Source organism: Girardinichthys multiradiatus, chromosome Y (genome assembly GCF_021462225.1).
Source record: "Girardinichthys multiradiatus isolate DD_20200921_A chromosome Y, DD_fGirMul_XY1, whole genome shotgun sequence".
NCBI classification, from domain to species: Eukaryota; Metazoa; Chordata; class Actinopteri; order Cyprinodontiformes; family Goodeidae; genus Girardinichthys; species Girardinichthys multiradiatus.
Genome location: NC_061818.1, coordinates 19,656,307 through 19,669,034, shown reverse-complemented (window position 1 = coordinate 19,669,034; position 12,728 = coordinate 19,656,307). Strand labels below are relative to the sequence as shown.

Here is a 12,728-nt window from a genome sequence, read left to right as displayed (position 1 = left end):
ATGGTTGATGTAATCCTGTAATAAGCCTCCACTCATTCCTACGTAATGGCGGTTTACCCAGCCATGTATTTCAGGTGACGAACCTGAATGGAGTGCATTTTTTAACTGTTGTTGGAAGGCACTGTTTGTTAGAAGGCACTATTTTACACCATACCGTTGTCTGTGCATAACCTTCTCTTTTCATTTGTTTTTCATTTTGTTTACATTTGTTAGCTATTTTACCTTGTAAGTCTTTTAAGGCAGCCGTGGATAACTTTCCATTAAAGTTATAATGTTTTACCCAGTAACATAATGGTTCCACAGCTGTTGGTTCTTCCTTTTCTACTACTTTCCAATCTTTGCATGATAAATTATCAAGTAACTTTTGTTTTTCTTTACTTTGTCCCTTACCCATTTTTAGGTGATTTTTAGTTCCAGTATGGTTTTAACACCTGGTGTGTTCTAAATACTGGAAATACCTTTTAAACAAGATGGTGATCAACTAACCTGTTGCGGTAAAATTCACTTCAACCCGTTAAGGTGGAATTTTCTTGCCTACATGCATCCGCAACGGCTCACCATTTGTTCCTTGTTTAATTTATATGAAAAACAGTCACCTAGTGGTGGCTATTTTTCCACTCTCACACTCACTCGCTCCTTTTATTAGTTTCCTAACAGAGGACTCCGCCGTCCTTAACGTAGAATTTAATTAGTCTATTTCGACTAAGGGAGTCTACCCTCCTGCGGAATTTAACTGTATTCTTCTCTTGTACCTGATAGTGTCTAGAATTGTCAGGGTTTTACTATTTTATTCTTTTGTCATTCATCCCTCTTTTTAATCATAAGATTTACTCACACTTCTCTGCGTCTTTGGAGTTCCGTCAACCCTTGGATCCCAGCTTGCCAGGGAGAACCAGTCCCGGAAAAGGTCTTTTTACCGTGGCCACGGAGTTTTACCTGGATCTCTCTCACCCGCTGGGATCGTCAGGTATCTTGGAATCCGGCTCGAAGGACCATTTAAATGTTAGGTTTAAACCCCAACACTCATTACAACATCTGCACAAAGAAAGACACAGAGAAGTTAGTTTGTTTTAACTTGCAAGGAGAGTGTTCCGGAGACTGTCTCAGTTACAATCCTCCAAACACACTCTGAAGACAGTCTCCGCTCTTCATGCTTTTATTAGAAAAGGAACGCCCTAATTACATGAGATTTCAACTGCTGAGGAAGTTTATCTTTATGTGAAAACAGACTGTTCTCACATCCTGTGCTCATGTTGCAACATCATATTCCTCTATGCATATAAGGAGATAACAACCATTCTCAATCAGTAATATAAACAGCACATCTAGATAGTAAATAAATAATGTAGAATGAAAACTGAGTAATGTATGTACATTTATTTAACAGTTATCAAAAGATTTGATAAAGGTACAGTGCTGTGAAGAAGTATTTGATATCTTAAAGTTCTCTTTAGTTTTTGCTTTTTTTCATTCATTAATCTTCTATACCGCTTAATCCATAGTGGGTCACGGGGAAGCCGGTGCCTATCTCCAGCAGTCTACAGGTGAGAGGCATTGTACACCCTGGACACGTCGCCAATCCATTGCAGGGACACAGAGACACACAGGACAAACAACCATGCACATACTCATTCACACCTAAGGGCAATTTAGAGAGAGCAATTTACCTAACAGTCATGTTTTTGGACTGTGGGAGGAAGCCGGAGTACCTGGTGAGAACCCACACATGCACATGCACATGCATTTTAATTTGAGAAAAAAAGTAACCTAAGTAATATATACAAAATGCAGTTTTTAAATTATTACTTAATTTATTAAGGAGAAAAGCTATATAAACCTCCCTGGCCCTATGTGAAAAAGATAATTCCCTCTAGACCTAATAATCAATGGGTTGGTGGGTGTTATTGATGAGTCTTATGAAAGTTTAACATTAACATTGGTTCTTTTACTATTATTTAGACAAGGCCATCAAAAAAGCAATTAAAAGGCTAAATAGCTTTATCCTTTACGTCACAATGGTATATTCAGAGTTCATAAAAAAATATGTCCACCTTGTGGAAGTGACTTCAACATCAAATGAAAAAAATAAATAAACAAAAATATAAATCAAATTGCAATGCTAGCTTACCATTTAAAAATGCACTATAATTGAGAGTCAACAACACAACAAACAAATCCTGAAAATACACAAATTCCTCTATTTAGTTTAAAGACTTGATTGAAAAGAAATCACAAAAAATACAAATTTGCCTCAAAAAACACAATCCGGACATATTTTATGATAAAATAAATAAGTTCTATGTTCCATTCACAATAAGATACGCAAAGGTAATGCTATATAAAAAATAAACACACACAGTCACAGAATATCTAGCGACACCAAATATCCTTTACGTAAACAATTGTCTGATGATGATTTGATAATGAATTAAATTTGTAATTTCTGATCCAAGGCAAGGCTGACCCAGTTTTTCCCAAACAGAGCACACCACTTTCAATTCTTAAAATATATACCTAGGTCTTATCTTCATCTTATTAGAGAGATATTTAGCCTGAGTTGACATTTCTTAGAATAACCCACATCTCTCTCTTCTCACCCCGTCAGGGTCTGGTCACAACAGCTGTGGCGCACTCCTGAAGGAATGTTCAGGGGTGTTTATTTAGAAAAGCAGGATGTTCAGATTTGTGTACAGAATTAGCAATTAATGCATGTTCAATTTCCAACTTTCTTGCAGGTCTGTCAATGACATCTAAAAGTGTAGATATTGCCCACAGGAGATGCAAAGTCTATTACTGCCTTTAAGTAGTCAAATAATTATGAGCTGACATAATCAGACAAAATCTCCAACTCCCCTGCCAGGTCAGTCACTTCAAGCTTTTGGTAGGCCGAGTAGAGCTAATCTTTATCTTTGTGTGCAGGGTCTGTATAGTATAGCATTGCATGATAATGTTATTATCTGGTCATTTTTTTGTGTGTGGTGTCTGTTGAATCTCTGAGCTGCGTGTTATTTCTTTACATATATTATGAAATTAGAGGAATAGATATGCCCTGCATCTTCACTTGCCATATAAAGACAGATACAATATAGTGGTTTTAGGGTGTATAAATATTTATTTATCTGGCACACTGTTTGACTTTGATGTGGCAATAAAACATTACCCTCAGGATCCAAAGTTCTACTCATCTATTTGTCATTTTTATCACAATGATATCACAGCTCTAATGTTTAACCAACTGTTCTTTTTTCTGGCTGTATTACACAATGTATACACAATAGGGTCAACCTTTCCATTACATATGCAATTTTGATAAGTATCAGCAGAGTCTAGTAAAGTTTATTGGCCGAATTTTGGTACAGAAAAGACTATTCAAAATCATTTAGGTTCTTAACGGTTGTAATAGTCCTGATAGGCAGCAACTCACTCACTGCTGAGAAAAAAGAAGTATGGAGTAGATGGAGTCCAGTGTGTAAACAATAGAGTTAAAGACTGTCATGACGGTGATTAGAACCAATTTATCCCAGGCACAGAGGTTGCCACAGCCCACTGGTCTCTTATTGTTGTGAAAAGAACTCAGTGGCCACACAACCATGGCTGTTATATACATCACCGCTGCCAAAACATTATAAACAATCACAACTATGTCAAAAGAGAATGGAAAATAAATCGTAAGATTTCCAACAGTGACCAGGATTATGGCGATGGTGAAAATGAAACACAGGGAGTACACAGCTACACACCAGTTCAGTGCTGGGGAACCTGAGTATTGGCCACTTTCCAATGATAGGAAGATGAGACAGGCAAAGAAACTCTCCAGCATCTTCATTATGCCCGGCAGCGTGGAGAGAAATCCGCTGTTCTGCCCACTTGGGAGAAGGCGCGTTAAAACCACCTCAGCAAAATACAGTGCAAAACAAATCCAGGATACCACGGAATCTCCAATCTGACGGTAACATGTGCTGCAGCTGAAAAAGGTCGGGTACATGATGGAGGCACACAGGCACAGGACAGTTGATAGAATAGCAAAGGCAGCAGTGAAGTCTTCCCAGTCAAAAGGCACTTTGGTGCTGACAGTGGTGAACTCCAGGATGAGAATGAGAAGGGTGAAAAAGCAGCAGAAGAACCAGATGAACATACACCACCCCCAGTATGGCGAAGAGTCAGGTTTCACTGATGCCATCAGGCTGAAACACATACAAGTGATGATGACTGCCATTATTCGTATGATTCCCACAGGCTGGGTGATGGATTTCAAGTTAACATAGACCATGGCTGCTCCAGGATGTATCTGTCCAACCAAACAAAAAATACAGTTTTATTTCAGTCAGTTTACTGCTCTCCCTGTGTAGAGCTGTTCAGCAAGGCCCAGATTTCGCATCCTCATCTTGTTGAAAAAATCCGTAAAAGCAAATCTTCCAATAGGTGTTATCTTTCAAATAGAAACTTTCAACCAGTATTCTAGCTGAGCATCCTAGCCTTATCTGTTTTGTTTATGGCACCTGTTTCATGCCGCTGATTGGACCCACCGGACCTGAACCCAATCGAGATGGTTTGGGATGAACTGGACCGCAGAGTGAAGGCAAAAGGGCCAACAAGAGCTAAGCATCTCTGGGAACTCCTTCAAGACTGTTGGAAAACCATTTCAGGTGACTACCTCTTGAAGCTCATCAACAGAATGCCAAGAGTGTGCAGAGCAGTAATCAAAGCAAAAGGTGGCTACTTTGAAGAACCTAGAATATAAGACATATTTTCAGTTGTTTTACACTTTTTTGTTCAGTATATAATTCCACATGTGTTAATTCATAGTTTGGATGCCTTCAGTGTGAAGCTACAATATTCATAGTCATGAAAATAAAGAAACCTCTTTGAATGAGAAGGTGTGTCCAAACTCTTGGTCTGTAATGTATGTGAAGTTTAATGGCATTCTGTTCCTAATCTATAAGGTCAAATTTGTTGATGGACTCACCATTGCCAGCAATAGAAAATCTGACTATTCTGTAAATATCTTTCACAAGGTTTAGGAGTGTGTTCATAGTTAGATGATAAAACAAGAATTGCAGCCTCTGCTCTATTTCATCTCAAAGGTGTTCAGGATAGTTGAGGTTCAGGACCCTGTGCAGGCCAGCCTAACCTTTGGCAATATGGTGTATCTAGGTTAGTGCAGTCATAAGGAATCGTGCACAGAAAATTCTAAATCAGTTTCTTTACTGTCATTGTCAGTTGACCACACAGTGGATCTTAAGTTGAAAGTTTGTTTTTATCAGATGCAGTGACTACTATAAAGTTATGATAAAGTTGTATTAAATATAAATAACTGAAAATTGATCAAATTCTAAACAAGTATGCAATGCTTCTGTTTGACAGGGCACACTTTCCTTGGCCTATCAGCAACACACCTAAATGCACAATTTGAAGTTGTGGGTGTTTTTTTCCCTGCAGGACGCAGATTTATTCATGTGAGGGTACTAACCATGGCACTGGATTTTTTTTGGCTAATTGTATTTGCATACTGCAGCAAAGAAAATGACAACCAATTACTTGGTGTTCATGATGAGGCTGTAGCCTTGGCCAGGGCTGCGACTCAACCTTCAAATTCCCTGATGAACAGAAGACCATGTTTTGTGCTGAACACATTTTGTGGATTACGTACCCCTTCACCTGCATCCAGGAAACTACCACCATAATTATGAACTGCAAAGACCTCTATTTTTTTTGGGATGCTCAGAAGAGTCTGTAACTCTTACACTCGGTAGCGCATTATGAGATGCACACTGCATCCTGGATACAATCCCAATTCCAATGAAACTGAGAGGTTGTGTAATACATAAATAAAAACAGAATACAACAATTTGCAAATAATTTTCAACCTGTATCCAATTGAATACACTACAAAGACAATATATATAATGTTCAAACTGATAAATTTTATTGGTTTTTGCGAATATTCATTCATATCGAATGATGCTTGTACACATTCCAAAAAGCTGGGTCAGGGGCAACAAAAGACTAGGAAAGTTGAAGAATGCTCAAAAAACAACTGTTTGCAATATTTTCACTTAGTGAAAATCTGTGGGAGCAAATAATCCAACAATTAAAGAATGTTTTTCAACGTCAAATTATAAGGGATTTAGGGATTTCATCATCTATAGTACACAACACCATCAAAAGGTTCAGAGAATCTGGAGAAATCTCTGCACATGAGCGGCAAGGCTGAAAACCATTGAATCCTGTGACCTTCGACCCCTCAGGAGTCACTGCATTAAAAACAGACATCATTCTGTAATGACTATTACCATGTAGGCTCAGGAAAACTTCAAAAAACCATTGTCAGTTACCAGAGTTTGTTGTTACATCTACAATTAAAGTTAAAACTCTACCATGCAAAGCAAAAGCCATATGTCAACAATACCCAGAAATGCCATAAGCTTCTCTGGGCCCTAGCTCATCTGAGACGGACTGATGCAAAGTGGAAAAGTCTGCTGTGGTCTGACGAGTCCACATTTCAAATTGTTTTTGGAAATCATGGACATTGTGTACTCCGGACCAAAGGTGAAAAATACTATCTGGATTGTTATCAGTTTAAAGTTCGAAAGCCAGCATCTGTGATGGCATGGGGGTGTGTTAGTGCCCATTGCATAGGTAACATGCACATGTGTGAAGGTACCATTAATTCAATTCAATTCAGTTTATTTATATAGTGCCAATTCACAACACATGTTGTCTCAAGGCACTTCACAAAGTCAGGTACATACATTCCAATTAATCCTAATCAGTGAACAGTGCAGTCAGATTCAGTTAATTATTCAAATTGGATAAAAAGCTTTTCTATCTAAGGAAACCCAGCAGATTGCATCGAGTCAGAGATTTGTAGCATTCACTCCTCCTGGATGAGCATGTGGAGACAGTGGACAATCACTGGCATTGACTTTGCAGCAACCCCTCATACTGAGCATGCATGTAGCGACAGCGGAAAGGAAAAACTCCCTTTTAACAGGAAGAAACCTCCAGCAAAACCAGGCTCAGTGTGAGCGGCCATCTGCCACGACTGACTGGGGGTTTGAGAGAACAGAGCAGAGACACAAAGAGAACAAAGAAGCACTGATCCAGAAGTACTTTCTATGGGAAGGAAAAGTAAATGTTAGTGGATGTAGCTCCTTTAGTCGTTTCATCTAGAAAGAAAGAACAGATAAACTTTGAGCCAGTTTTCAAGGATAGAGTCTGAAAGAGAGCACATATAATTGGTTATAGTAAAAGCTCAGTCAATTGCTATATCTAGGAGAGAGTAAGGGTTAAACACTGAAAGGGCCAAGTGGATCATCTGTAGAAGGTGAGCATTAAGTTGTTGACAGCAGAAGCTTGGACGATTCCTCTCCCCAAATATGTGCCACAGGTAGACACAGAGTCAGGCCAGGTGTAGCTTCTAGGAAGAGAAAAGAGCGAGAACATAAAGTTAAAAACTGAAATAACAGCAAATAATGCAAAATTGGAGAGTAGTGTGAGAATGTAGCGAAGAGGGTGAAAGTGGTCAGTATGTCCTCCAGCAACCTAAGCCTATAGCAGCATAACTACAGAGATAGTTTCAGTTTCAGTTTATTTATTTATATAGCGCTTTATAACAATGTCGTCTCAAGGCACTCCACGGCGCAGGGCCAGAGCCCGACCACCCCAGAATGGGCCACGTGTAGGGGCACTAAGTAAAATAATAAACTGATAAAGTTTGTCCATCTAGAGCCCACTGATGGCCATTGTTATACTAAAAACAACAAGGATCGGGATAGCTCCTTCTGTGTGACTGATTATAAACATTGGAAAAGAGAAGTGGTCATACAGGTAGCAGAAATGGAGGGTGTGTTTAATGCTAAAAGGTGCAAACAGGTTTTGGAGTAACACATGCTGCTATCCAAGCAACATCATTTTCACGGACGTCCCTGCTTATTTCAGAAAGACAATGCCAAGCCCCATGTGGATAAAGAAAAGTTTTGTTTGTTGTTTAGTTAAATTTGAAATTGATATATAACACTTTACAGGCTGCAAATACTCATTATGGTTGCATTTTCCCCACTACAAAAAGTTGAAATTTTGTCTGTAAACTGTTCCTCAATCCACATCTTTAGCATGACTTGCCTCCTGCTCTAATGATTTCTGATTGTTTATATATATGTATATATATATGTACATATATATAAATTCAAAACATTTGTGTCAATGGAGGATGTCACTGTTGTTGTGATTCTGAATCTGAAAATATTATTTAATATTTAATATTGATATTTTAATATTTTATCAAATAATGTTTTGGTCTGTTAAGGGTTGTCCTGTGAATACCAGCCCAGTAAGGTGAAGGTATTAGGGCAAAATAGAAAGGTGTGAGACGAGCTCTGACATTATTGAACAGCATAAACTCACACATGGAATGAACTCACACAATTTCTTAAAATACAAGAATTTTTTAACAAAATAAGTTAACTCAAAGTCAAACATATTTAAATCAACAAACTCTTTATTATGCTAAAACAATCCAAATAAACTACCAAGCAGAATTAAAGAATAGGGAAGACTAATGGGCTATGTACAATATAAACAAGTTGATTAAAGATGATTGAAAATCATGACCGAAGGAGTGATGCAACATTACCATGCATGTTTATGTTTGAGAGCCAAGGATTATCTTGAAGAATCTTGAAATTAAGTTAAGTTAGTCTTGGAACTAACTTAGACAATAATCAGCATACCTTTAGACAACCATTCACATTGCAAGATCAGATAAAATATTATTTTGTTAAAATAATGTTTTAAAGAATGATCTGCTGAATAAAACCAACCTACTGGATGACTAATTCTCAACAGTGTCTCATTAGCTGCCTTTATTTATTAAAATAATATTTAAAGAAATATTATTAAGGAACTGGTAAAATGTTTAAGGAAGTATTTTGGAAAAGAGCCAGATCTTTGTGGAGAAATGGGGCTTAATGGTGTTTACTTAGTTATTAAGTTTAGTAAAAAAATGTTTAGGGAACTATTATTTACTGGAGTGAAAACTAACAACCTTTCTGGGTAAATATTCTTTAGCAGGCAAGCACGTGTCCTAAGCCTTTTGCAGTTAAAGCTAACAAAGAAGCTGATAGCTTAGCACCAGGGTCAAACACACACCTTTAAAAATACCGTCAATAAAAGGGTTAAAATGTTAGATCGTTTAGATCATTTCATCCTAAATAACTCTCTATTACTCTGCCCAAACCCTAACCTCGTTTGAGGAGGAGTTGTCCGGGCAACGACGACGTTTGAAGAAAGCTCCGTAAACAAAGGGTTAGCTTCCAGCTAACTTCTGTAGCTGTGGATGAAAGACGGCTCGTTCTGTCCGCCAACCAACTGCACATTACCGTAACCACAGTGATGCGGGGCCATTGTCCTTCCTTCAGACTCGGCTTGTAGAGACAGCGTCTCTACTGGGGACTTCTCTGGAACACAGTTTGCTTCTGCAGGCCTCAGAGTGAAAGTAAAGCAATGCTTATTCCTTAATTTCCCCTTTTTATGAATGAATACCGGATTCTTTCAATAATAATTCGTCAGTACTTAACTTGTGCATATGATCGCATGATCTTATGACACCCTTGGATCCAGATTGAAGAGTTTATGACTTTTTGCCAGCAAAGAGACATTAGTGCGCTGTCCCCCCTTCCGGTCCCTCTGGAGGCCGTGTGGAAGAGACAGGATGTAGCAAGAGCGGTGCTTTTATTTGGACAGTGACGTCACAGGAAGTCCGCAGTTACCCTGTTTCCTGGTTGCGCCGGAAGTAGGTTAATGCAATTTATTTTTAAAGTTCCAGGAAGGTTTGTACTGGCCTTTCACGTTGTAACCATGGCTGTGGGTCCCAACATTGTGGTGGTTTGGGGGGTGCCACAGTGGGGATGTAGTGTATGTGGTGATGGGTGTTGCATCTCTTTTTGGATGTGGAGTCGCCAGCATTGGGATTGACTGGGCAGTGATGGTGGAGCTCAGCTGGTTGGTAGTTCTACCTACGCTGATGCTGCAATGGCGGTGATGTTATGTTCTTGTGTGTTGGCGGGAGCATGGTAGGAATCGTCGCCCCGGTTGTGCACAGCCTGCCGCGGACTGCTTGGCGGGTGAGTTGATCCAGTCTTGGTGTGGGGTTGGGGTTGTTTGGTGTGGGTACAAGGCTCAGTGGTTGGGTGGGTTGGTGGGAGTGGTGTCACGCAGGGCCATTGCCTTACCGTCGCAGCGAGCTGTGTGATGGGGGGGTGGGATGTGCCAGGGGGTGCATGGAGCGGCTATGTGTGGAGCTAGTACTGTGTGGATGTGTCTGCATTGGCTTTTTGGGGGTGGAGCTCTCTTGTGGTGATGTGCCCTGGTTGGGGGTGGCACTGTGGGGAATGTCAGGTTGAGGTTCATGGGGGCGGGACGTTCTAGGGGTTGAGATTGGAATTCACTGGTGGGTTAGGACTGTTTCATCCTGAGACAGCTCTGGTTGGCTGGCTCATTTGGACCGAGTGGACCCCACACTTTTTTTGGCCCCATCTCAGGATGGAGATGGGGGTTTTTGGGGGCCGGGGTTGGGTTGGGGTGGGGCGGGGCGTCTGGATCTGGGCCAGGGTTGCTTAGGTTCAGGCAGGGGGAGTATCGAATGTGTATGGGGAGTGTGAGTGAATGTACGGCTTCCATTCTTGTGTGTCCTTTATGTTGGGTGTGTAGGTGTGAATGTTTGTTTGTGTATGTATGAGGGTAAGAAATGTGATAGTGACTGTGAGTGTCTGTTTTGCTGTGAGGTTGGGTCTTGTCTGCCCCCTCTCCTGGGTCATCTTAGGCGCCTTATCAAATGTGGGGACTATTTCCCCTCCGTCACAGTCCCAGACAGTGTCGCTGCCCGCCGGTGTGCTGGTGGTTCTCGGTGTCCGGGGCTGGGTGCTTTGGTGTGTACCAGCTCACTCCTGATAGCTGCTGGGTGGGGCCTTGCTTTGTCGGGGCTCTGCTGAGGGGTGGTGTGCCCTTGGGTCTTGGCTCTCTGGGTCCATGGCTGTATCTGCTCCGGCGTAGCCATCTATCTGTGGTTCTGATTTCCTCCGTATATGCCTTGGGTCCAGGGGGGCAGGTCTGTGGCTCCTCACACCCACTATTGAATATTCTCACACATACACCCACAGGTGTTTGGATTCAGGTGTTTACAGATACACAGATGTACTTCATATTGAGCTGCACTTGCCACTAAGTACATCTTGTATTTAGTATGGTGTACTTTTCACTAATGTTGTCGTTGTCATATATGCATTTGTTGTTTGTCTTTGTGGTTTTCTTCTATTTCTCTCTCTCTTTCTGTAGGTGTAGAAGCAGACGTCTAGTGTGTTATCTTACATTCTCTTTATCCTTCTGTTATCTTCTTCTCTCCTTTTTAACTTTTTGCCCTATCCCCCTCTTCTTTTTTTCCCTTTTATTTCCGTCTCTGCGTCCATAGAATTTGATATAATCCCGAAGGAACTCCTAACGAAGTTTTTTTTAATATTTAAAGCAGACTGTAATGCTCCACTTGTGAAAGTAAATTTGTTAGATGTCTTCTAGGTTCTCAATTCTGAGTGCTACTCTGCCAGACAGGTCTAGGGAAAAAAAGGAATGAAGACAGACTAGATTTTTATCTATTTTTACTCACAAAACCCTCTTATTTAACTTCCAGAGCAATGAAAAACATGAGAAGTAGTATGCAAATGTACTTACAAAAAGAATATAGAGTATTCTAAATAAAGTTTGCTGCAAGAGCAGAGCTGCAAACTCATCCTTCCTGCTTTTAGTTTTGTATAACGTATACTCTTTGAAAATATGGGTGTGCCCTTGGGTCCATCCTGCTTTCCTTTCCCATTCTTCACTTTAGTGCCTGTCATAAAAAAACTAACTATAAAAAAGTAAACACAAAACCAATAGCAGCTATGTGTATCTGCACATTGACACACCTTTGCAAATCATTTATTATGGCAGGTCATCTGCTATGAGTATAAAGATGATGAGGCTTTATACTCATTTCTGGCAGTTTATATGTAGTTGCTTCAATATAAGCTTCCACAACAACCTTATTTTAACAGAATTTTACTTATATCTTATATTCTATATGAATAACCATATTTAATATCATCACTTTGAAGAAAACAAATGTAAGTGAAAGGCATATAAAAAAGATCACACAGGAATCTTGTTGTTGAGCAGAACTTCAACCCTTGATGGTTTCAACAAAACAAGTCTTTCACATTTAAATCCAAGCAGAAAGAGGTTGATGATTTACTGGTGGAGATAGGACATTTTGAAATATTACAGTGTCCACAATATAAGCCACAAGGTTTGAACCGGTTGTCGAAGAAACAACAAGAAGTAAATTTCACCTACACTTCACTGAGCAGTACTTTGGACGGAATGTGCCTGAAGCAGTACAATGGCCAGATGACCACGGTTGTGATGTACTTCAGCGCCGCCAGCACATTGCAGGCAAACAGAACCTCCTTAAAAGGTATAGAAAAGCAGTTGGTTAAAAACAATTTACATTAAAATCAACAGTTTACTTGTTCATCTCTGTTCTGACCCTCATGTATGGTAGTGGGACATGTATCATGATTGAAGAAAACAAGCTCCTTCATACTAGCATGATATATGAGTTTCCCCTCTACAGTAAAATGTCTCATGCTTAGAGATACAGTGAAGTCAAAAGTAATATATAGATTTATACTTAATTT

General features: G+C 39.9%; 1 protein-coding gene across 1 annotated transcript; it reads right to left on the bottom strand.

The window, feature by feature from the left end:
* Positions 1 to 1,707: 1,707 nt before the first annotated feature.
* Positions 1,708 to 4,405, bottom strand: LOC124864794 (myeloid-associated differentiation marker homolog). Its single transcript, XM_047359705.1, has one exon. The coding sequence runs from the start codon at positions 4,268 to 4,270 to the stop codon at positions 3,425 to 3,427; it is 846 nt and encodes a 281-aa protein (XP_047215661.1). The 5' UTR covers positions 4,271 to 4,405; the 3' UTR covers positions 1,708 to 3,424.
* Between the last annotated feature and the right edge of the window lie 8,323 nt (positions 4,406 to 12,728).